The 27,232-nt window shown below is 38.1% G+C and overlaps 1 protein-coding gene across 1 annotated transcript; it reads left to right on the forward strand.

Moving 5' to 3' along the window:
• Positions 1-27,016, forward strand: ncs1a (neuronal calcium sensor 1a). The gene is made up of 9 exons (XM_084414714.1): positions 1-228; positions 352-571; positions 13,824-13,848; positions 19,768-19,906; positions 20,700-20,778; positions 21,145-21,233; positions 23,125-23,202; positions 23,683-23,803; positions 26,108-27,016. Exons 2-8 carry the CDS (start codon positions 508-510, stop codon positions 23,779-23,781), a joined length of 573 nt encoding a protein of 190 aa, XP_084270840.1. The 5' UTR covers positions 1-228; positions 352-507; the 3' UTR covers positions 23,782-23,803; positions 26,108-27,016.
• The last annotated feature ends 216 nt before the right edge of the window (positions 27,017-27,232 follow it).

Raw genomic sequence — 27,232 nt, forward strand, 5'->3', positions numbered from 1 at the left:
ACACAGAGAGAGAGCCAACAAATGCGTCTGCATGTCTGACTCAGTTAGTGAATCGATTCCTCTTCCAGGTGGACCGAGCCAGACAGCAGCGATCACCCAACTGAAGAGTGCCTCTCCCCAGGGCTCGAGGAAACCGCAGACACTGGCAGGAGGACTGGAGGAAAGGGAGGGTCGCCGGTTGACAGATTAAAGCCCTCTCTGTTTCTCTCTCTCTTTCATTCTCTCCGAGTGAGGAGAGACAACTCTAGGCAATAGGCATTGCATGCTGTAGTCACATAGCTTCTGTGTAATTTGCTCCTCTCAATTACTTGTCCTTCCTCCTCTTCTTTTCTACACTGCTGCGGTCTGGAGGAAAGGCACGATTCAAAAGGACTTTTGCTCTCCTTTTGCTCCCCCCTCTCTCTCTCTCTCCTTCTTCTTTCTTTCTCTCTTTAAATGTAAGTGGAAGGTGGGATTGGGGGGAGTGAATTAGGGAGTGGGGATAAACCGTTGTGACCAGCTGGAGAGATGGGCAAATCCAACAGTAAACTAAAGCCTGAGGTAGTGGAAGAGCTGTGCAGAAAGACCTACTGTGAGTACTGCTATTTAGTCCTTTCTTTCATGGTCTAGTGCCATTTTGTGCTGGTTAATTGCATGTTATTTCTACTTTTTACTCTGCCTTTTTTCCATCTCTAATTTTAAGTGGAAACTACCCTGTTTTTGTATTTACTTTGAAACCATCTGTTTAAAAAATATAGCCTAGGTATTGGTGGATCTGATGAAGTTGCATTTGGCTGAAGTATAAGCTTAATATAACTAAGCTGTATTCTGATACTGCGCTATTGATTGTGCTTGTGTGTGTGTGTGTGTGTGTGTGTGTGTGTGTGTGTGTGTGTGTGTGTGTGTTTTGTGTGCATGTATGTCCTACCTGCCTACTTATGAGCTATTATGTTCATGTCTCTACAAAACGACCGGGATCATCGTTTCATCTCTGGGGTCATTGATTTTCCTCTGTCACCACTAATCATATAATCATTAAGCATGTTTTGACTGGCTTGCATCTCTGTTGTGAGAAGATAAGGTGCCTACATGAACAGCTGGCAGCAACTCTCACGTCGAGTCAATAAGGTGTGGGGCTAACTAATAATTGCATTGCATCAATCCTTTCCTGAGGTGGAGAAAACGTATTAGCATTGTCATTATCACATCAACTGTCTTTGACTTGATTTAGATTACTGAAATGAGATGAGGCTTTTAGACCTCGCTAATGCTGCATATTAATCATAGTGTGAAATAGGTGAAGCAAATTTTAGAGGGGAAGGTATAACAGCGATGGCAATTATGACATAATAAGTCTACATGACTGGATTACCAAAAACTGTTTTTGTTTTGTTTTAGTGTAAAGTCACAGTTACACTAGACCTTGTGTTCAATTCATTTGCATTCATACACATACGAACAGAGAAGAGCGGAAACACAAGCACATGTGTAGAGGTTTTGTTTAGTCTCGTCACACTACTGAGTGAACAGGATATTTTGTCGCGCAAGGTCACATGTTTTTTGTTTGCCACAAATAATACATTTCAGATGTCAAAATATACCATCCATTCCACTTTCTTGCAAACCTTTAGCTTCGATGGTTTTAATCTTTAAGTTCAGCCATTCAGCCTTGAACTTAAATGTTTATGAATGGAAGTCAATGAAGCTTGATGGATTTTTATCTGTGACCGCAAAAAGTTCAAGTCTGGTGAATTCCCATAGTGCAAAGACATTTGACCAGTAGAGATTATCTAAATGTCACAGACTGACCTCCTGGCTCGATACAAATTTCATAGCTGCATGCTTTGCATTGTTACTGGAAAGTGTAGTAGATCGATATATATTTTATTATGTATATTATAATTTATTAAAACAGATTCCCCTATAGTGTCCCCATATCCATATTTGTTCTTAATTTACTTGGCTTAAAGGGATAGTTCACTCAAAAATGAAAATGTTATCATTTACTCACATGTCATTCCATATTATCTTCTGTGGAACATAAAATATATTTTGAGATTTTTGTTTTTTGGTCAATAGAATGGTAGCGTTCGGTCAATGAAGTCAGTTAATTTGGCTACAAACAAAATATCTTCTTTTGTGTTCAGCAGAAGAAAGAAAATCATACAGATTTAGGGTGAGTAAACTATGACAACATTTTCACTTTGGAGGGAAGTATCTAAGTTTAACCTAAGTTGATGAATTATGCATGTTATTAATTGTAACAAACCTATTTTCCCTCTTAATACAGCAATACCAGTCATTATTAGCAGTTAGTATGAAACAGTGGTGCTAAAGAAATGAATGACTCTCTAGGCCTACCGTTTAACATTTTTAGTTTCCTAGGAAATTGTCAAAGATCCACTTGGTACAGGTAGCCTATCTTGGTTCACTTTTATGGAATTTAAGTACATTCCCAGCGGCAGTGAACCATGTTTAATGAGCATCTTCAGAGGTTGGTAAAGCAGGGCTGTCAGGAAATCATTTCCTGCTCCTTCGCTGCAGGGTTAGATCAGTGTGGGAGCAGTGCACAAATCTAACAGGCTTTCAATGAGAAAACTTTCTGTTCTGTGGGCTAGTGTGGTCACTGTTTGCGAAATTTTGAAAAATCAGTACGAATGTTTTAAAGACTTTGATTTTATGGATGTCACCCTACTATCACATCACGGAATTCAAAGTGTGCTGTGGAAGATCTGGGTTGGAGTTACACTTCTCTTTGTGGTCTTTTTCCAGTTTTCCACTGTTCATGGGCAGCTCCCCCTCTGTGCCTCTGCCAGACTTTTATAATGAGCCGCTGAACAGGATGACCTATAATCAAAGTCAATTCAATGTGAATTGATGTCTACAAGATGACGCATTTATTAATACAACAGGATATAGGGTGGGACTTGATTTTGGAATTGATTAGATGGTAAAAGCTTCCAATGAGTAATCCCAGGAATATGCAATAAAATGTTTTTTAAACTCAGTATGAAATGGAATTGGATCTGTTTTCTAAATGCATGTTTTTGAAGTTATTGTTAAGGATTCATCCATACATATGTTTTTTTTTTTTTCATGACTCGATTTTTACGGTGAATCTGCAGAATTCTCTGTTCTCTGATGTATGCTGGACTTCTCCAATCATTTACTTTATCTCGTCCCTTTCTCAAAATCGACTGCAAGCTTGCATTTAGATCTGCCTCCTCCATCTAATCAAAAACTGATGGATAGAACCATTTTTCTTTTTAGATATTCTGTTCACTTGCATTTATGTCACAACACACAAAAGAAAAGAGCTGTCATGACTTGCTACATTGTGACTTTGTCTATGTTCATATGAACATATGCATATCTGCCTAAGCAGCAGCTTGTTTTCTCACTCAGCAGCGTGTGCATACTTACGGGTAAGTGTACCCATTAAGCCCATGTACCCTTTAAGCCCACTTTCAACTCTGAAGTCAAATAAAAAACAGAGAAAATTAAAGCTGCAAGCAGCGATGAAAAGGGCCCTCGCACACCTGCCGCCGCCACCCGGCGCCTTTAGGAAAGGCCTTAAGATTACACTCACCAAATTTGAAGAGGATCAGATCAAAACTGTAGGAGGAGTTCGTTAAAGTACAACATCAGGAAATTACGAAAAATGCCCAAAATCTAGGAGGAAGTTCAAAATAGCTCACTTCCTGTTGTGTTTAGGGCTATGCTCCAAGAGACTTTTCTGTAGGTATTGGGTCAATACATGTATGTACCAAATTTCATACCTGTACGTGAAACCAGGAGCCGGGGCAAAATGTGGGGGCAATAATTTACCGAATTTGCCCCCCCCCCAATTCTGAAAACCATATCACACGTAAATTTTCACCACTTCTGAAGCGTGTGCAAAGTTTCATGATTTTTCGAGCATGTTTTGTATTTGCCACACTTCCTGCTACCAGCAGGTGGCGCTATTGCTATAACCAAATATGAGCATGGTCATGTGTTCAGGACAGGACTCTTATCAAACATGTGAAGTTTGGGACAGATTGGAAATTGTATGCCTGAGTTACTGCAGGCTGTCTGTGGTTGCCTAGCAACATCGGAACTGCAAGCAACATTAATATTGAACTTATCTGATCATGCATATATCACCAGAAGGCCGAAATTGGGTGAACATTTGTCAGGCCGCCGAGGGCACACCCTTTGACGAAAACTCTAGATCTTCGCAATTTAACGTCACAACGGCCTTAAGATTACACTCACCAAATTTGAAGAGGATCAGATCAAAACTGTAGGAGGAGTTCGTTAAAGTACAACATCAGGAAATTACGAAAAATGCCCAAAATCTAGGAGGAAGTTCAAAATAGCTCACTTCCTGTTGTGTTTAGGGCTATGCTCCAAGAGACTTTTCTGTAGGTATTGGGTCAATACATGTATGTACCAAATTTCATACCTGTACGTGAAACCAGGAGCCGGGGCAAAATGTGGGGGCAATAATTTACCGAATTTGCCCCCCCCCCAATTCTGAAAACCATATCACACGTAAATTTTCACCACTTCTGAAGCGTGTGCAAAGTTTCATGATTTTTCGAGCATGTTTTGTATTTGCCACACTTCCTGCTACCAGCAGGTGGCGCTATTGCTATAACCAAATATGAGCATGGTCATGTGTTCAGGACAGGACTCTTATCAAACATGTGAAGTTTGGGACAGATTGGAAATTGTATGCCTGAGTTACTGCAGGCTGTCTGTGGTTGCCTAGCAACATCGGAACTGCAAGCAACATTAATATTGAACTTATCTGATCATGCATATATCACCAGAAGGCCGAAATTGGGTGAACATTTGTCAGGCCGCCGAGGGCACACCCTTCGACGAAAACTCTAGATCTTCGCAATTTAACGTCACAACGGCCTTAAGATTACACTCACCAAATTTGAAGACGATCAGATCAAATCTGTAGGAGGAGTTCGTTAAAGTACAACATCAGGAAATTACGAAAAATGCCCAAAATCTAGGAGGAAGTTCAAAATAGCTCACTTCCTGTTGTGTTTAGGGCTATGCTCCAAGAGACTTTTCTGTAGGTATTGGGTCATTACATGTATGTACCAAATTGCATACCTGTACGTGAAACCAGGAGCCGGGGCAAAATGTGGGGGCAAACGAATTTGCCCCCCCCCCAATTCTGAAAACCATATCACACGTAAATCTTCACCACTTCTGAAGCGTGTGCAAAGTTTCATGAGTTTTCGAGCATGTTTAGGCCCTCTAAAAAGCGATTCACTTTGGAGAAGAAGAAGAAGAAGAAGAAGAAGAATAAACGGAGCAAAAACAATAGGGTCCTCTCACCATCGGTGCTCGGGCCCTAATAATATTTTATGCTGCTTATTATTTTAACCAATCCAGTGATTTGTTACTTCCCTAGCATTTTCTATTGCATACCAATCACATTTGGCAATGTTGAGTTAGCAACGTGCATGTGCATGCTGTCTCAGGGGACTCACACAAAGTCACCCCAAAACTTCGGTGTTTCGGGACCCTTCAGAAATCAACACATTTCTGCAATTTTCAGCCATTTCTTTGGTAACTACACTGATATTACGTCAAATAAGAGTATGATGAGTGTGTATGAACAAATAGTACTTTATCATTTTATATCATTTTCCTTTAAATGAAAAGATGAGTTTTATTAGCTTGCGTTCAAAGCTAATCTCTAGGTCAAACCATTAGCCTTACAGAATTTTTTTTAACTGAATAAATTGTCTCTGAATAATTAACAATAAATTGTCACTGAATAAATATATTGATGTTTTACTTCTTTAAAAACTTTTTTTTATATATATATATATTTTGTGAATCAATGATGATGTGGGCTTATTTGGAACACATGCAGGGTTAAATGGTGCCAAAGTACCAATTAAGCCCATGCTAGACTTCTGACTTTATTCCTAAATTATCTCAATTGTATATTATAAAATGTACATCAACTAATTAATACAATTTCAAATGAGAGATTAATCTTGCATTTTAACAAATGATTTTTCTTATAAACTATGTCAATATCTATGAAAAAAACCTAAACTTCGATTTTGGTGGGCTTAATGGGTACACTTACCCTATATGGTTGTATTGTCTATTTTTTCCATTAACCTGAGCAACTGTGCACTTTTCTCATGTCTTATCTCATGCTTTGCTGGAGGGTTATTTCATGTATGTTACATGTGCAGCAGCAGCATGTCTTAAATGCTCACAGCAATGTCTGTGAATGTATTGGCAGTGAGTAGCAAGTCTCGGTACGTGCTCTGCAGCAGCAGCAGCGTAGCAGATCTTTTCCGCCAAGACCAAATACATTAACATTGCCATATCCATGCTTATTATCATGCCAATCTCTCCAAGAGTTGTCATGACAGAATACCAGTTATCTGAGTATTAAGTGTGCATGAAGCATTTCAATATTTGCTTTGCAGTAACAGCTTTATGTACATGCACAAAAACAAACAAGCAAGCTATAATCAACCATTAGTCTTGTATCCTCTCTCTTCTCTCTCTCCTTCTCTTCTCACATTGTTTTTCAGTTTTCCTCCACTGCAGTCCTCTCTCGTCTTTTCTCTTTCAGCCTGGTTGCAGCTTGTCTCTTCTTGTTCTCTTTGCCTATAGTGTCTACACTGTCTATTCCACTCACCTCTCAATCTTTGTGTGTTTACCACTGGTTTCACATCAGCTATATGTTCAGCTTCTCTCATCCAGAAATGTAACCTTTGGGTTCTCTTGATTGATTCACTTATCTATTAGCGGACCGACAGCTGCCTGTTTCGCTTAACACATCCACAAGCTCTGTGTAATATGTTTTACTCTGATTGTTTGTGTGTGTCATTATTTCACACACATTCTTTTTTTTTCATTTCATTTTCTACAGTCACCATGACAATGAGCTGAATCCATTGTTCCATTTTAAAGAGTGCTAGTACATCTTCCGGAGCGATAAGTAAATGGGATGATAAGGATAAGAAATGGGATGATAGATTTACCCTCCTTGCTAGACTCCAGATTACTTCCACCTGCTCTTTCCATTGGACTACATAAATTGACTTCTATGAGCCACTGATTCAGAGTACTTTTCACAGATAGGCTGCACATTGTCCCATTATGTTTTTAGCATTAAAGGTGCCATGTGTAAAAAAAAATCAATTCATACTCCACATTCCATACCAGATGGGGGCAGTATACCTCCAGAAAGTGTGTCTACTCTATGAATATGACATCTTCAAGCTACTCCCCTTCACCTTTACCAGTGAATATGTTCATATTCGTTTTGTTCATATTACATTTTTATCGTTAGTTTGAATTACATTAATTTGACAGACAGCATTCGCTGATGTTGACCAACGTAACCAGAGCTGCCAACTATCACGCATTCACCGTGAGACACACGCAATTGACACTTTTCACATGCTCTCACGACACACATCAATTTTCTCGCAAAATCCCGAAGCAAAGAGGACATGGAGACCGACAGACTAGATAGAGCAGGTTAGTTATGATATAAAAAAAATTTCAGCTCTCAGATTCTGTCAATTTTATTACGCAATTCAAACAATAAATACCGTTTTGGCGCTTGTAAATGTTACGTGACAGATCCCTAGCGCACGTGAACCGATCATCTCTAGTAGCTAATAGTAAAAAACACGAACACTGTTGAAAGATACAGTAGGCTACAACTTACCGAAATGTATTCCTCATACATAATATCTACCAATCAGTGTTTTTTATCAGCGTGAAGAGGTCAATAACATAGCTGGAGAACAATTATGTCAGATTTACCTCAGGAAAGCCATTTAATAAACATAATATAGGTTGTTATAATAAACAGAAATGTTGCAAGTTCGGAGTCGAACCTCATTTCTTTCATGGCCATTAGTTGTCTCCAGCGATGGAAAGCAGTGCCAATGTTTACTCTGGTTCTGTTCCTTTTTTTATCAGATTTTATTTCCGATTCCGAGCGCGTTTTATCCCTGCAGCGGGTGGGTGTGGTGGTGGTAAGGGTCTCTTGCCAAGGGCTTCAGCCATTCTTCCGCTCTCTTCCCTGAACTGAAATGTAGTAGTGGGCTGTATTTTCCACACGATTGACATCAGGTTCAAGTACGTCCACAAGCCGTGCGAGTTATTCGTGTATTGCAGTTGGGCTGGTGGTGGTTATGTTGCTCGCATACCGCCTCCCATGGCCGAAACTGGTATTACAACACCTGTCGGGCCGTGGCTAGTAATGCTATTGCTAATTCAGGTTGATATCTCTGCAGCACTATAACTTGTCATTTTTTTAATGACATCATCGCCCTTATTTCTTCTCATTCTTTTGATGCGTGTAGCTCATTTTTTGGATATTTTTACCTCAATTTTTACACATGGCACCTTTAAGGCCTTTTCACAATAAGACAAATATTTAGTGTGAAAATTCAGTGCAATAAACATTTTAGTTGGAAAGGTAATTCTGTTCGCAAGCTGACGGTATGACAGAAAAGGGTCCTAGTCGCTTTTCCATCGTTCTGTGAAGAAAACTGACCAACCAATAAGATTTCTGCTTTTATTACATGCCAGAGCTGCTGCAGTTACATAAAAATATGACTTGGTGGCACTCATGGACGGACTATTGTACTAAGTGACAGTGATTAGAAGAGGAAATATCCAGACAAAAATCCAACAGTCTCTGAACTCTTTTATTTGGTGTTGTTTAATAAACACCATAGAGAATACAATATTCTGAACTGCTGTTTGAGAACATGTAAATACTTTTTGACTTCCTTAAACTTCCTTCCAAAATCGGGTGTCAAAAATGAAAGTTGCACAGCAATTGGTGTATTAGAGGAGTAACCAGGGTATTTCTGCTTTTCTATCTATTTTTCAATGTGGAAGTAATTTGTTTTCTGTGAATGTGCGAGACTTCTAGGGAAATAATGAGAAGAATATATCAAAGTGCAGTATAATTAAGACAATACATTAAAGTTTGCAATATCAAGCAGTTACAGCTAAAAATAACTGGAAGCGAATGACACTGGAATCCAGACACATTAAAATTACAAATGGCTGCTCCCATGCTTCCCTAAAAAATAAGGTGGATAAGCTCCACCTATTGTCAGGGAGTACATTTGCATTCAGCCAATCTTCTGTTTTTTTACACATTGACCTGAACAGACAAATCAAGTGCAAAAATGTGACCATATTTTCATGCCAAACATTTGTGTTGGTGTGAACCTGGCCTTTTAGAGGCACATATATGTCAGATGATTCCTTCGTTGCCCCATGCTGTGTCCTCTGTACATTGTGTACATGTGTATATTTGTGCGTGAAGAGAAGGCATCTGAAGATCCAGAAAGAGACCGACAGGATAACCCAGCAGTGGTGATGCCGGTCAGTCTCCTTCCCTGCCTTCACATTGAGTTTATGTCCACAAATAGGCTTAATCAAATATAACAGTGGGTGGCCCAGGAGAGGCAATACAGCAGGCGTTATGTGGAGGGAGATTTACCTAGAGTCTGCTTCACAGAATGTGGCCCACACAGGCAGCCTTAACCCCTTATTCCTCGTGCACTCTTTTGTTAGGAACCGGTGTCATAATTATTGTTGGTGCTGCATCGAGGAGAGGAATGCTGCTGTTGTTTTATGGCAGCCTGTTTTGAAGGTATTGTGTTCATGATCTTTTGCAGCTTGGGATTTTGTTGGCCTGTTTTACTTTGACCTGGTACTGATTGGGTCTCTTTGGTGGGCTTGTAGCAGTTTGAAAGCTGTAGCAAAGGTTGGGCATTTTCTGTTTATTTTTTTTACAAGTGACTGCAGGTGGAGCAGTCATCTTCTAAGAACTTCCATGGCATAGGAGAGTGGAAAAAATGCCCATGACCAGAAGCTGTACGATCATGTTAGGACTGAATTGTTGTTGTTTTGTGTTTCTGCTTTTCCATAGGAGTGGGAAAAAAATTTATTCATTTTAAAAAGTCATTAATTAATTTGCTTTATGGTGTATCTGGGGCTGTATGTCAGAAGTGAGAAGGTAGGAATTTAAAGAGGAAATTAGTGAAGATTTCTCAGCCTTGAGCCTCAACTAATGAGGAGGATGTTGCAGATGTAACAGCCAGCGTGACTATGTGTAACTGTGCCACTCCAAATTTAATGGGTTGGAGATCCTGACTACCACCAAAAGGAGACCTAAACTAAACTAGATGCATTGGACGAAGGCTGTGGTAATTGGTAAACATACTCACAATCTCTTGATTCTTATAACAAAATATGTATAACAAAAATTATTTTACAACAAAAGAACCATTTACTAAGAGCAGATGTGAGCAACAAATTATGAAAATAAATGAACTGATTGAATCCAGTGGTATTCTGGCTGTAGAGTTACAGTAGATTTTCTATTGTTTTTGAAAGAAGTCTCTTATGCTCACCAAGGCTGCATTTATTTGATAAAAATACAGTAAAAACAGTAATATTGTGAAATATTACAATTTAAAATAACTGTTTTCCATTTCAATGTTTTAAAGGTTACACTTTGCGCATTGTACTTACTCATGTAAGTACTGAGTAATACTAATTAACTACATGTAAATGTTACAGAGTTAGGGTTTGGTTAGGGTTAGTTAGCTACTTGTAACTATGCATAATTTACTGTTATTACTATTTTAAGTACATATAGTAACGTGTAACTGTGCCACCTTAAAATAAAGTGTAATTTTAAAAAGCGCTGATGTGTTGGCAAAGCTTAATTTTTAGCAGCCGTTACTAAAGGAAAAAAATACATTTATTTGAAATAGTTATAAAAGTCTCTACTGTCACTTTTGAACAAATAAAATGCATCCTTGCTGAATAAAAGAATTCATTTATTTGACGGTATTAAATGAAAAGGAAATATCAGTAAGCAAAAAACAAAAAGATGCATGCTGCTTTACCATCCGTAATAGTCCATGTTAGCAGAATTATACAGTTTATGTTCAGAATTGGGACTGGTGTTTTGAAAATGTATTTCGGTTATGGCTCCTCTCAAGGTATATATGAACAATAAAACACCTCTGAGTCAGTACCTTACATTACTGGTGTGTCTGGCAAACATTTGAGTTGACATATGAGACCTATAAATGGCTCTGACAGTGCATTGGCTCCCAAGGCACCGGATTGTTCATTATTCTTTGCCTGTCTCTGTCTTTTACTCTTGTCTTGCTCTTTAGTGGTCTTAATTTGCTGCCATGGCCCATGATAGCTGACAGTGAGGGGGGTAGAATTGCCCTTCAGCGTGACGGGCAGATTAGATGAGATGTTTTGTCGTTTGTTATGGGCTGGGTTATTATGGTTTGTGAGGTTGCAGAGTATCTTATATTGAGTATCTTATTAATTACATTTTTGATGGAGAAGGATGTTTTTCTTCTGTTTTCTCTCTCTCTCTGTTGTTCTTTGTTGTAGCAGATGCATTGGATGTATTGGATGGAGTCATGTTGGGTCATGAGCGCTGATGAGACACACCTGTGTTACCAAGTGCCCTCTGCCCTCTCCTCTCCCTGTCATACCCACTGGTTACATTTATCCTTTAGTAGTGTAAATATTTCATTCCTTTATACATGTATTATAATATTTCAGCTAGTGCTCTCACTCCTCAAGGCCTGGTTGTGTCATATACCTTTTTCAACAATTCTCTTTCTCCTCATCCATAAACAAAGAAATGCTGATCCAATCGTAAATATCTTCATAATTATTTTTTTTATTTTTTTTTCGCCACCTCAACCTTTCACTCTACATTGATGCACATCACTAATCTTGGTAATGACTACACTCCTGCCCCAGACAATGAGGTGTGTGTGTGTGTGTGTGTGTGTGTGTGTGTGTGTGTGTGTGTGTGTGTGTGTGTGTGTGTGTGTGTGTGTGTGTGTGTGTGTGTGTGTGTGTGTAGACAGTTGCACACAGTACTCAAGAGTATTAAGATGTAAACAGTAAACTAACACAAACTGCAATGACCATCTGAGCCAATGACATATTGATATTATATTAGGTCAGTAAATGCAAAAGTGTTGCATCATCCTCTAGTGTATCATCTTACTGGGGCATCTCGAAGCACGTTGTTCAAAGTTTTAAACAAAAGAACTATGTGCTTATTACGCAAGTTGCTTTAGATACAGCGAGATGCAAATGCCAAACACACCCGTCTAGTCTAGCACGTGTGTACAAACAAGTTCAGATGGAATGCAACAATGTTTAAATGGCCTCTAAATTCACCTGATAAAAGTGCTAAACGAATAAATATAATGTATAAGTTAACTATATTTTACATTTCATTTATTGGTCTACTTACTGTAGCAGTGGATCTTGAAGTGTATGTCTGCTTATTGCGTATGCATGACGAATCAATCTTTGTGAAAAAGCTCTCTGTGCGATGGCTCAGGGGCTGTCAAATGTAGTGACAGTGTAGTGACAGGCCTGATGTTAGTTGTGTTGGCATGGCAGTCTGCCTCTAAGCTGTGAGAGACAGATATAGCAGTTCTCTTGTCAGGTCTCCACGTTTCCCTGTCTCCATTCAGCTACTCCGCAGCAATATGTTATCTACTAGAAATGCAATGCCAATAATTCACTCATTCCATGATCTGTCTGTTTGTCTTTAAAGAAATGAATACTTTTATTCAGCAAGGATGCATTAAATTGATCAAAAGTGACATTTAAGACATTTACATTACAAATGATTTCTATTTCAAATGCTGTTCTTTGAACTCTCTATTTATTAAAGAATCCCAAAAAAGAGTATGACCGGTTTCATAAAAATGTTAAGCTGCACAACAGATTTATTTTTATTTTTTTTTTTTACATTGATAATGATAAGATATGTTTCTTAAACACCAAATCCGCATTGCTATCACAGGAATAAAATATATTAAGATAGAAAAGTTATTTTAAATTGTAATAATATTTCTCAATACTACTATTTTTACTGTATTTTTGATCAAATAAATGCCTTGGTGAGCATAAAAGATTTATTTTAAAAACATTTAAAAAATCATGCATACCCCAAACTTTTGAACATTAGTATATACATAGTTCAGTCATGAAACTCTAACCTGGTTGGTTCTTTTAAAGCTGTGGCATTAGCCAACCACATGTACTTTTTGAGCCACGTAACTATATATTTTGCACCATAGCCTGCGATCGCCCTGCTGTGCGATTATGAAAACTTCTGTTTAAACCCTCCTCTTCCCCAGCACCACCTGTAGAGATCTGCTATGTTTTTTTTTATATTCTTTCAGCAGCATGTCTTTTATCTATGTTATTTTAACTAAGCTGAACAAATTCTTGTATTTTCTCAGCGGCAGCAGCGTTGCAGATCTCGTCTGCCAGAATCAAGCTTGTATAATTCCATGCCCCATGCCAATAAATGCTGGTTAAATAATTCACTCCGGGAGTTATTTATGAATTATTAAAGGATTCACACCTCAACCTTCACACCTTTTTTTTTTTAACTTTCAAAATTAGGATTTGCCAAACCATTCAAAGTTTGTCTTGACAAACGTTCTTGTTCTTGTTAAAAAATAAGACTTATCACAGTTCTACACATTTATTTAATCTAAAGTAATTTTTTTCCAACTTCCTTAAATTCAACTTAAATTCTAATTCTAATTCAGCATTCTGTTACTTACCTCATTTCAAATTGAATTATCCATTCAACCCTTAGTGGTGACATTGGTCCATCACCTAGACCCGCACCAAACCAGCATTACCCAGCACAAACCAGTCTAGACTAGCATGGAAAGTTTTCACACACTTTCATCTAGTTTCTGTAGTTTGAACAAAATCTTACTTCTGTACTCTGTCTTGTTTTGCAGTCACGGAGAAGGAAGTTCAGCAGTGGTAAGTGTGCTCTTTATGTCCTCTTTCTGTAAACATTCCTCTCTCGCACCTGTCCTCATCATGAGTTCAACTGAGAGATAAACAGGAAATCAATCAATCATTTCAAATCTCAACAAAGATGTTATTATCCAAATGTTTAAAGAATGTAACTTTCCATCCTCCTCCATTACCAATAGTGCACGGTATTGTTTTCTCATCTATACTGAGTGCATAGTTCTGACATGGGCAGAAAATACTGTAGAGAGCATCTGCTTTAGTAGATTAATATGAATTCATGTGTTGTGGTTTCTTTGGACAGACTGCTTACTTTTCTTGTTATGGGGTTTAATGACAAATAAGTGTCCATGATAAAGAAATTGATTTTTATTTTATTTTATAAGTATTTTTATAAGTATAATAAGTATTTTAATTTCACCTTAATGTGAATTTGCTTTCCATGTATTAATGATTAATTTATTTATTTATTTGTATTTATTAATTATTTATTCATAGATGTCATTGTTTTGGGGGATTTGCACCACATGCCTGGTCATTAAAAGGTCACTTATCTTATATTTTATAAGACTTATTGACCTTATTCATACCTAATTTGCCATATATGAATTGCAAGTGTAATTTTGTCAAAATGTTAATAGATTGGGGAAAATAAACGGCACACATCAATGACCCATGGGGCACTTTCTGACAGCAAACAATATCTGTACCTCTCTTTACTACGCTGACTGGCTCATCTTGAAAATGTCTGCCACCAAGGAAGGGGATGTTGTCAAGTACCACATCATTGTAGATATTCAGTGCCTTTTCAGAGTAAATTCTTAACTTCACATGCCAACATCCATATGGCTGCTCTATGCCTCTCATGGCAGATGGGAAACGGTTGACTCTAGGCAGGGTGCCCAGTAGGGAAAGAGAGAAGGATGAAGAGAGAGAGTGAAAAGAGAACTAAAATCGTGGAACAAAGAAGTGAGACTAACAATCCATATAAAGGCAGTCAACGGTACGTAGAGTATTGGAAAATAGTTTTGATGACATTTACAAAGGTGGGCCAATCTTCTGTGACTGTTCAAAAAGCCTTGTATTTTTGTGTTTGTCTGTTAGAGCAAGCCAATAGACAACCTACCTTTACTTCTTGTCTGATTCTTATACTCACAGATGATGTACTGCACTGTACTTTATACACTGGCATTTCACTGGGGACAGCTCTGTTAAAGACAGGCACTATGGTCTTGTGTTGAAAGCAGAGCGCCTTGGAGCTCAGTCTAGTGCTGATCAGATCGCAAAGCAGCAAGCCTAGACATGCACACAAACAAATGCACACACACACACACACACAGCTCAAGGTGCGCATCACTTTCTACTTCCATTTCTCTGATGATATAGAAGTATGTTTGTTGATACCAGAAGTAGACTTGCCTTTGAGCTATCTGTATTGAGTCCTCAGAGGATCAGTAGATGAAGCCTTACAAAGACAATTTCAGACACACAATTTTTCTGTTCCCTTGTTTAGCAATACATGTACTGTACAGCAGATTAAAGTTAAACTTTTTACAGATTCTTAAGCATTCTGTTTAAGTGGCTGAATTGTGCTTTTGATAATCAAAACTAGGCAGTTGCTGTCACATGGAGAGTTTTGTGGATTATAGCTGCATTGGTGATTTTGTGTCTTTCCGATTAAATTAAAAGTAGATATTTGAATCTAGGGAGGAATATTCAGGAAAAATGTGAGTTAATTAGGTTTGGGAATTGAAAATGGATGCCAAATCTGGAATCGGATACTTAAACTCAGGAATTGGATACTTGTTATAAAATAAAAATTTTGATTCCTCTTATCTTATCGACACATCCAAACCGCGAACACAGAAAAAGTGATTTTATACCATTCAAGCGCAAGAAGTATAGTATAGTGTAAAACCGCTTTTGTATAGTGCGCGATACTGAGTTTTCTTCCGCGTCTTTTTGCACTTGAATGGACAAATACACACAAAATATGTCAAAATATTCTCGTGTGAACAGAACGTAAAACAGTTGACAAAGAAAACGCATGTGTAACAGTCAGTACATTGGATCCATGCAGCTCTTAAAGTGACAGCAACCTAATATTCCTGCTGCCGTCTCTATAATAACGCTAATCAAACAACAAAAGACAGAGAAAATCAACTAACTCTTTTTGACTGAATAACTTTTGTAACTATATATACTTGTAATGTATATTTAATTTATAAATTACAGTGTTATTTTACAATTGTTTCTGTACCTGAAAATCTTTAAAAAATTCAAAAAATTTATTTGTTATTCTTTTTTAATTACTGGGTATTTACTTGTCTTTAATAATGCTTGAAATTTATATTAGGCTAGTTACCTAAACCATATAGGCAAAAGTTCCTTGTGTAAGTGTTCTTTAGCCTGCTGAATTTTGTTCATGGTCTTCAGCTACAATTAAATGTTTTGCAATAAGAATAAATGTGAATGATACCCAAGTTGTTGTTTTTTTACCTTATTGGAATCGAAATTAGGAATCGATAAGAATCCGAATTGTTTAAAATTTGAATCGGAATTTAAACGATACCAAACTACTTGGTTACTAACGTAACCTCAGTTCCCTGAAATGAGGGAACGAGTATTGCGTAAGACTAGCTTACGCTATGGGAAAACCTCCTTTTCTCGAGAATATTGAAGCAAACTTTTTAAAACGCAGTGCAGCTGCACAGCGAGCACAACTGAGCGCGAGAGCGGCCATTGGCTGTGCTGCGGCAACTGCACGAACCTATGGCGAGGTGGCTTTGACGCGAGAACCAATCAGGGCACAGACACATAACACAAGTAACACTTCTCTTTAAAATACAAACAAGACTTTATTGATTATTCTAACACATAAAACTAATATCTAACACAAACACACGCACACACATTCATACGAGTTGCAGAAAGAAAGAGAGTGAGGAAAGAATGAGTTTTAAGAGTGAGATGATGAAATCCCAAGTTTCTATATGCACTTATAAGACCTGACCTGAACGAACCATCAATCATTAATTTAACCCTTCTATCGTTTCTTAGGCGGGTTATTAAATATATATCAATGCACCAGTTCAGCTTAAAAGTCTGGAGGCTACTTGCTTGTTTTTGCGTTCCTTTTGGGAATTCCCTTTTGTCGTTGTAAAAAGGGGTTTCCCAGGTTCGTTGGCTGGCGTTTCCTTGTGCCTGGATAGAGGTCTGGGGCGGCCAATCACGTGGTGTGCTGGCGGATGGATGGAAAGTCTTTGAAGTGGGAAGCAGGCTTTGCGGTCGAATCGTGGACCGAAACTTTGTCGCAAAACTTAACTTAGAACCGAGACTTACAGCGGAAAAGAAAAGAAAACTAAGAAAAGAAAGAAATTTGAGACGAGAGTAGTTAGATGGCTTGAATGAAGCTGTTTAACCCATGTTCTTCTGATCTTGATTTGGGTTCTTTCGTCTGCTCGTCTACATAGTTACTGGTCTGCCTGGTTACTCCGTCATGGCTTCTCCATGATGGGTTTCGAATCTACTTGTCTATTTCTCTTCTTCCCCAAAGCTTTGTTCGGGTCCTAAGATTTTAAACTCAAATGTTTGTCCAGCCTCCTGGATGAGTTCTGACCAATTAGACACTGTCTTTATTTGAGAGGGGGCATTTTCTTCACCTCTCATCATAAATCATGCGTTATCTGTGATCCCCTTACTCTACAGCTCTAGCAGAGAGAAAAGAGGCCACAGTTTAGACATCATTACTATTATAAGAATACGAAACATTTTACACAGATTTCAATCAAGCCATCTTTTGAATTAAGAACATACGATCGTTCTGATAGGAAACAAGACACTTTCATTCAAACATCTAATAGTTATAACAATTACATGACTTATATGGGATCTAAGCATATTAGACACGCATATAGGTTGTAGACACAATATAGAATTATGTAGTTGAACGATGTTTGATTATAAGTCCATCAAGAATTGTTTTGGGATGATTTTATGTATTTTTATAGATAAAGTCTCAGTCCCTTTGGTTTTAAGAGATTTCACACCCTTGGGTCATTCAGAGGTCCTTAAGAAGAAGGAGGTCTGTTTTGTATATCTGTCGTGGGATCAAGCAACCTTTGCTGTTATCTTGATCGGGCACTGAGCTGTGCCATCTCTGAACCAATCAGTCTTGTCCTTTAGTTGCTTGCATGGCCATAAAGTTCTTAGCTGGGGTTTTTCGTTGGTTAGCTTAGACTGGCTGGAGCCTGGATTTTATGGTTCTGGATTGGTGATTTGGGGTCTGGAGTGTTGAGTTTTGTGAGGAATTATGTTTGAACAAATCACCTGGAAGATTCATTTGTGTTTGGTTCGCCCTCAAACCCTACACCCACATCAGCTGAAGAGACCATTCCCCTGGGGGAACATTGTTTCTGGATAGCATATCCGCACCCTGGTTCAGAACGCCTGGCACATGCGCCGCCCTCAGTGAGCGCAGGTTGTGCTGGGCCCAGAGAATGAGATTCTCTGCCATGATGTGCAGGTTGTTTGACCTGAGACCACCCTGGCGGTTTATATACGACACCACTGCCCTGTTGTCCGTCCGGACCAGGACATGGTGGTCTATTAAGTATGGGAGAAAGGCTTTCAAGGCTAAAGCCACCGCCTTCATCTCTAGACAGTTTATGTGTAGACGTTTCTCTAGGCTTGACCAAAGACCAGAGACGGGCCTGCCTTCGTAAAGGGCCCCCCAGCCGGAGCTGGAGGCATCTGTCGAGATTACTTTTCTCCCTGAAACCACACCCAACCTCACGCCAGACCGATACCAGTCGGTCGCTTTCTAGGGAGTCAGGGCTTTGATGCTGCCGTGACTCACTCTGATTTGAAAGTGTCCAGATTGCCACGCATGAGCTGGAACCCATGGTTTTAGCCAGTGCTGAAGCGGACGCATTCGTAGCAGTCCTAGTTGGAGTACTGGTGATTCTGAAGCCATGACCCAGCATCTTCTGAAATCTCTTGAGGGGAGCACGAGTGCCCACTCTGAAAGATGTCGCCAGGCATCGAATAAAAAGCGCGCGCGCTGGAGTGAGGCGCACTTTCATGTGTGCCGAATCTATCTCTATACCCAGGAAGGAAATATTCTGGCTGGGAGATAGCGTGCTCTTGGAAAAATTTATCCTGAGACCCAGGCATTCTAGGTGGTTGAGGAGCCAGGCTCTGTGAGTTATCAACAGTTCCTCCGATTGGGCTAAGATGAGCCAATCGTCGAGGTGGTTTAACACTCACACTCCCCGTTGTCTTAAGGGGAAGAGCGCCAAAAAATGTCACTTTGAAAGCCCCTCTGAGGAGGTAATGAACAAGTAGCTAATGAAGTGTTTTAACCGCAACATATGCTGGAGATTTTTATAATGATTGTGAGGGCCATTTTGTTCAATGACTTAAATTGGCATGCAATGAAAAGAACATTTTCTGTGAATACGTGTTTTTAAAAAGTGTTTGCATTTTACTTGTTAAGTATTATATCAAATATTTCCTAAAATGCGGAATCCAAACTGATGTTCCTGGAAATTAATTTGCAATTGAAGACTGACATGCACTGTAATATCCTGGGCAACAGTTTCACCCTTTGCCCCAAATTGCTCGGAAATTACCCCTAATGATAGTCCTCGGATTTTTCAGGGCTCAATTAGCGTACAGAAAATAAACTGCGCTGAAAGTGTTGTTTCTGAAAATTACAGGATAGAGTGACAGAGGTACAATTTGTCTTGAAATGCCCTGACCACATGTTCTGTAACACTTCTAGCACTCTGTAACACTGCTATCAGTTTTATCTTCACAGGGGGGAGATGTCTGTGTTTTGTCTTAGGGTTTCATTTTCTTCTTTCTCTTTTCCTTCCTCCCCACTCTTCCTATCCTGATTCATTTTTCCTGTCCGTTTGGCAGGTATAAGGGTTTTATTAAAGACTGCCCCAGTGGTCAGTTGGACGCCGCTGGCTTTCAGAAGATCTACAAGCAATTCTTCCCCTTCGGCGACCCCACCAAGTTTGCCACCTTTGTCTTCAACGTCTTTGACGAGAACAAGGTAACACAAGGCTGAAAAAAGGAAACATCAATAAAAGAAAAGCACTGTTATATTAGCCTACTGGGGCTTTTTAAAGTTGCAGTTTAACAATAAATGTTTTGATATGCACTGTTTTGATTTGTTATCGTCTTTACTGAGTCTAGTGGCGAAAATTATCGCCACTAGAATCTCTCCCTGAAGAGATGTTTAACTGAACAGCAAAATAAAGTGTGTAAACACTCCATTCACTTTCATTTACTCAGCGACAGGGACATTTATGCATTTCCATTTTAGTTGCAGAAATGCAGCTTCAACAGATTTGCAGAATTGAGTATTTTTTTGTGGTAGAACAATTTGCTGTCTGAGTCTGAACAAAATGATGATGCATTTGGGAGCTTTATAGAGAATATTACACACATTAAACAAAGTGTGACAGACAGAGAAACAGACAGACAGACAGACAATGCCCCTGTAGAGTATTCTCAGATGTTTCTATATTCTCAGTGGGACTGTGTGCTACAATCTTTAGACACACTTCAGAATCACTGTCAAAATAACATTTCCAATATGTATAACCTTTTGTAAGCTAGTACTGAACACAGGTAACGTAACAGCCTTCCCTGCTGCTTCTGTATTTAACTGCAGTTTTTTGCTGTGTCACTCTGCAGTTGTTTGTCATCTTTGGTATCTCTTTCATCTGAGGTGTGAGTCTGTAACAAAGCTGTATAAAATCAAACCTTTTTTCAGCCTTTTAGGCTCCTTTTTACATTTCACCTATCAGCTACCATGCTGTCTTTCTGTTGTGTATCTACAGGATGGACGGATTGAGTTCTCAGAGTTTATTCAAGCTCTGTCTGTCACATCTAGAGGGACACTGGATGAAAAACTCAGATGTAAGACCAGCTTTTCTTTATAAATCTCATAATGTCATCAGAACCTCAATGCTTTCTTGTTTCTGCACCAGAGATGTGTTTATTTATCTGCAGAAGACTGGCTGAAGACTGAGTAACATTTCAGTGTCTTATATTAAGACGGCTCTTACCCACACTGAATGCACTACTAGATCTGAACAAGTCTCCCGCTCCATTTTAATTTATCATCTTGTCTAATGAAAAGATGATCATGTTGAATAATCAATAGAAAAGTCTAACATTAGTTTACTAATGAGAAGCTACACTGTTGTTCTCAGCTCTTTTGAAGATGTGGCAGCTAGAGAGAGAGAGTTTTCTTAATCTGCTTGATTGTTATTGCTATCACAGGGGCCTTTAAACTTTACGATCTTGATAATGATGGCTACATAACCCGAGATGAGATGCTGAACATCGTAGATGCCATTTACCAGATGGTGGTGAGTCATATGCTTCTCACTGAACCGTAACTTTCTATTTCAACTGAGTAAATGAAAGTGCTTTCTTGGAAGGCCAACATGGTGTTTATTGTAAAGCCTAAACTCTAAAAATCGATTATGAGCATCTGATTGATAAAGAGACTGCAATGACTACCTTTGCAAATACTTAGCTTCCAGGAAGCTTAATAGCATTGTGTGCTTTTTTGATCACACAAGATGTTTTCATGTTGTTCTGATCATATACAATTGGCAAAGAGGCCCAATCACCTGTGCTGTAAAACGAATCCCAGTTATTACAGTTACCATTCATTTCTATGAGGACATATGAAGATGAGATATTTTCAGTAGATTTGGTTTTTTGAAAGTAAATTTTCTATCAATTGAATGTATATATCAGTAGGGTGCAGTGGTGTTCTGAAATGAGGTCCTCACATTTTGTTTATGTTTATATACTGTATGTATGCATATATATATTATACATACAGTATATAGTATATATAAAATGAACTGAAAGATCTGAGCGCTTAAATACACAGGGAGAGTAATCAATGTAAAACAGAACGGGTGTGGGAACTAATTAACAACCAGGGAAACTAATGATAACTGGGAACTCAGGCAAAACAGAACATAACAGAATATACATGCTACAACAATATGGTTTTTCAGATGAACTAATAATTAACAGTACTTTTAAAACATTTATTAAGTATTTTTATAAATTACCATTAGTAAATAAAAAAATCTTGTTAATTATATCAAATACATAAAATAATGTTATTGAACCTTATTGTAAAATTCCATTTTTGGACATTGACATAATTGTTTTTTCCCCCCTTCAACTCGATCTAATACATGCAGTTAGCTTATATTTATTGCTGTGTTATTAAAGTTTTTATATATCTATATAAACAAATATACTGTAGAGTTCTCATTATTTTCCACATAAGTTAGTTCATGCATTCATGACCTCGAGACTAGATTACTTTAATGCTTTATTAGCTGGTTGTCCTGCATCCTCAATAAACAAGCTACAGTTAGTCCAAAATGCCGCCGCTAGAGTTCTTACTAGATCAAGAAAATATGATCATATAACACTGATTTTATCATCACTGCATTGGTTACCTATAAAGTTCCGTATTAATTACAAGGTATTGCTACTGACTTATAAAGCCCTAAACGGCCTAGCTCCAGTCTATTTAACGGATCTTCTATCGCACTATAATCCATCGCGCACTTTAAGATCACTAAATTCAAGGCTTTTGGTCATACCTAGGATATCCAGATCCACCAAAGGAGGGAGAGCATTTTCACATTTAGCTCCAAAACTCTGGAATAGTCTTCCTGATAGTGTTCGTTGCTCAGACTCGCTCTCCCAGTTTAAAACTAGATTAAAGACGCATCTCTTCAGCCAGGCATTCATATAATATTTTTAATTTTACAGTTCAAATTACAATCCGGCCTCTAGTTAATAAACGCCAGAGGAGAACTGGCCCCCGACTGAGCCTGGGTTCTCCCAAGGTTTTTTTTTTTTCTCCATTGGGTCACCTGATGGAGTTTTAGGACACCATTAGGTCACTTGATGGAGTTTTTCGGTTCCTTGCCACTGTTGCCTTTGGCTTGCTCAGTTGGGGATATTCTGGGGATATTTAATTTGATTTTATCAATCAATAAATTCCACTAGAAACAAACCTTGTTGTATTATTTTAATTTAATACTGTGAAGCTGCTTTGATACAATCTGTATTGTGAAAAGCGCTATACAAATATACTTGACTTGAATTGACTTGACATAAAGAGATGAATGGGTAACATGTTTCTGACTGAGGTTGTTTCTTATCCTGCTGTGAAAGGCCAGGTGTCCTAGGAGTTCACATCTTGTTTATGTCTTGCAGGGGAACACAGTGGAGTTACCTGAGGAGGAAAACACACCAGAGAAAAGAGTCGACCGCATCTTTGCTATGATGGATAAGGTTAATGCTGTATATTATTGTCTTCCACTTACTTATTTCTCCCATGTACAACATTACTTGTAAAAATAGTTGTCTATTTTAAAAAGTAAACATGGAAAATGTACTGCATTTATAGTGAATTGCACTCTATGATCATTTTCAGTCATTGTATTCATAGCTATAGGTTCAATACAATGGCTTATTTTTGCTGTGATTGTCAGGAGAGCGGTCCTTTGTCAGGCACTAGAAACACAGAAGGCACACCACATGAAAGACGCAAAATTGAAGCTCTAGATGCTCTTGGGAAGCTTCGATAAAAGAACCTTTGAAAGAACACGGAGCTCTTGAGAGAAAAAAGAGATTTGAATACATTATTTAAAAAATGTCTCTACCTGATTCCCTGCATATGTTCTGCCACCAACTGTAAGCATTTAATACCTAGTATTTGTGGTTGAAAACAATGATGTGACTTAAGACTAACTGTCTTTCTTTTGTCAACAGAATGCAGATGGGATGCTGACTCTGCAGGAGTTTCAGGAGGGCTCCAAGGGGGACCCCTCTATTGTACAGGCACTCTCCCTTTATGACGGCCTGGTGTAGGCCCATCTCAAAGTGGCGTTCAGTGAGTCCCATTTCACATTTTCCCAAATGCTTACAACAGCAATGTACCAGCCGGCTGACTACAATGAAGTTCATAAATGAACACAGTGTTATTTTAATATTATTTATTAGGGGCCAAGCACTGAAAGTGCACCTATTGAAATCGTTGGCATTCTTCTTCTTCTTCTTCTTCCGTTTCTTCTTCTTCTTCCGCTTTGGAAGTCTATGGCAGCCCACAGAACCGCTTGCGGGAAAGTTATGAAATTTGGCACACTAATAGAGGACAGTCTGAACTGTCACCATAGCAAATTTGGAGTCTCCAACTCAATCCTCTAGCGCCACCAACTGCCCAAAGTTGCACTCATGTTTATGCTAATAATTTTGTAACTGTAAGGGCTAGAAACAAAACTCTTTCCCCCTCTGATTCCCTAGCTCAAGCCGTTTCAATTACATCCTATGACATCATTTTCTGGCATGAACATTTTCCAGCCATTTAGAATTTTCCGAAAAACCTACAATTTTCACTCAAATTGAACCAGATAATTTTCAGACCATGCCGACAAAAAGTTATGGAATTCAAGATGATTTGTGAAACCGTTCTCGAATACCGCACAAACAAAATTTACATAGCGCTTGCAAAAACAGACGTAAGGCTGTGTCTCCGCAACGCTTTATTGTATTCAGACCAAACTTACATCACAGAAACTTACAAACTTACATGTCATCACAAGCAGTGCCACCTACTGGTCCGGCGATACGAAAAATGTATATTTTTGTTTATAACACGATATATGCCGAATCGAATGATATCAAATTGTCCCATATTGCCCATTTTGAATTTTGTACTAAAATGCTATATTTTATGAACCCATGAATGTATCGTTACAAAACTTGGTATGGGTCATCGACACGATGCTCTGAAAGAGTTTGAGAAGTTTCGGACCAGCACCACCTAGTGGTAAAAAAATATAATGCTTATAACTTTGGATGTAATTGACTTATTTTCACGGGAGTCATCTCCTTACATTCCTGAATCCTAACCGAGTCCAACGATACCAAACATGCTAGGTTTTGCATTATGGTTAGTACAACGTTGTGATTTAGTGCTTAAAAAAACTTTTGCGAATATCTTCGAAACTATTAGACCGATCGAGACGAAACCACCGTAGGAAATTTGGAAACATAGGTCGCTTGCTATACACCAATGCCCAAATGTCAAAATTTTGATAGTAAGTGGTAAATAAATCCAATGAAAGTCAGTTGTGTGTAATTTTGTATGTGTTCATACATATAAATATCTATAACTCCTAAACGAAATGAGATATGTTCACCAAATTTCACACACTTATGTATGGGCTCACTCTGAGGACACACAAAAACAGTGGAACTGTAATAGAACAAATCAAGGAAATTGCCTTTAATTACAATATAATATCATGATATTAAATGCTACACTTTACGAATGCATTGGTGTACCATTATGAAACTCGGCATGTGTCTTCGGCACCACTACTCAGGCTTTATCTCTGCAATGCATTGACATATTGACACCAAACTTTGTATGTGTCATTGTCACCTCACTCTGACCACATCACTTAAATTTCGTAACAGCGAAAGGGATAGTGATAAATCATTCAATCAAATTATTAGTTACTATATGTATGATTTTTCATCCATTTTGCCTAAAATCATCTTTAAATGTCTTTAATTGCTCAATGTTGCAAGTTGGTCTGACACTCCCAGCCATGTTGGCATGTCTTATCATTTTCTTTGCGCTTGGCCCCGATAATTGCTGTTTGCAGCTATATTTTACTATAGTATTTATTAATGTTTTAATTAGCTTTTATTTTTATATTTTCAGTTTTAATAAAAATTTTAGTTTAAGCAATTTTCATGTGCTTTTTCATTTTTTTTATATTTATACACCGCTTTAATTCATTTATATCTTAGTTTTAGTTGTTTTTCAGTTTAATTTTTTCATTCTATACTTATTTTATTTTATTTCAGCTTTATTTAAAATACTGAAAATGATTTCTAATAGATGTAGTTTTAGCTGAAAATAACAACATTGGCACTCATCTTTAAAGTTCTTACTCTTCAGTGCAAACTGAAACAAATATACTTAGCAAAGGGAAAATTTGTACTGTAGAATATTAAGCCTTATAGACTCTCTGCCTTTTTTCATATTTTGATGGAACGACATCAAGGCCTTTGACCATTGCAACAACTTGAAAGCACTAATTAAATTAATGGTAATTATTGCAATTTATAAATCATTTACCCACTCTGTGTAAATGTAAAGTTTCTGTCTTTCATTCCTATCTAGATAATCAATACAATACATTTATATCATTCTGCTGGCACTGTGGAGGAAAGCTGACCTATCACCAAGCTCTTTGGCCTGCCAACCCGAAGGTGCATTGTGGGTGCTGCTCTTGAGAGAGGATCAGACCAAAAGCCGCTCAAGACAATGTGAACCCTTCCAGAACTCATTTGGGAAGAATGATGTACAGTAAAAGAACCTATGAGGTCTGATGGGTTCAGTGCCCTTTTTGTAAAGAAAAAGAGACACTCATATGGAGAGTGACTTTGAGGGTGTCCACATCAGTGTTATTAAATGTATAACTCAAATATCCTTAACACCAATGAATGAATTCCTTATATATTGCTGTGGTGTTTGTCATAAGTGATAGGGTGGACCTAGCTGGATTTTAGTCTAGCCTTCACTACTACATGAAGAACGCTCCACAGAACTTCAGCCAGCACTGGCATTGAATCACATGCTTTCATTTGTATTTATTTATAAGACCTGTCTATGTAAATCAGCAAACTTCAACAATAAACAAAATCTGATCATTAGTCCTTATGAAACTCTGACAGCCTTATGAAATTCTGACAGCCATGATGTATTATATTAAACCTGTATCTACTGCCATGCTTGACCCACAGGCAGTCTCACTGTACACCTTGTGATGTAGAATGCAACTTTTCTACAGTATTGCATATGTGATGGTGTGGGCATACATGCGATGCATTCAACACAGGCAAACCTGCTCTTTTCAGACAGCTTAGCTTGTTTGAAAGGATGAGATTTATGTTGTACAATAGCATATATAGCATTCAGCAGCACTACACATGCACATACACAGTTTTCAGAGGTCTGTACAGTGTTGCTATATTTAGATTTCAGGTAATGTTGAAATGAACAATGAAATAAACAACCCTCATGTATTTTTTTTAAAGCTTAACATTTCATCTTTCTAATATGGTCATCTGGAAATGTTACAAGGTCTGTCTGCTCTCCACTTACAAAATGCACCGATGAGTTTGTTGTAATGTCACACAGACACTGCAGTAGATGAAATATTATGGTTATAGAGTAATGTTAATGAAATCTAATGTTAATGGGGTCTCTTTAAATAAATATTTTTAAGAAAATATCTTGCTCTAC

This window comes from Rutilus rutilus, assembly GCF_951802725.1.
Source record: "Rutilus rutilus genome assembly, chromosome: 7".
Taxonomy (NCBI): Eukaryota; Metazoa; Chordata; class Actinopteri; order Cypriniformes; family Leuciscidae; genus Rutilus; species Rutilus rutilus.

Coding starts and splice junctions, on each gene's coding strand:
- ncs1a (XM_084414714.1), top strand. CDS start 508: ATGGGCAAATCCAACAGTAAACTAAAGCCTGAGGTAGTGGAAGAGCTG. Junction 20,779..21,144: donor ACTGGATGAAAAACTCAGAT/GTAAGACCAGCT, acceptor TTGCTATCACAG/GGGCCTTTAAACTTTACGAT. Junction 23,203..23,682: donor TCTTTGCTATGATGGATAAG/GTTAATGCTGTA, acceptor TTTTGTCAACAG/AATGCAGATGGGATGCTGAC.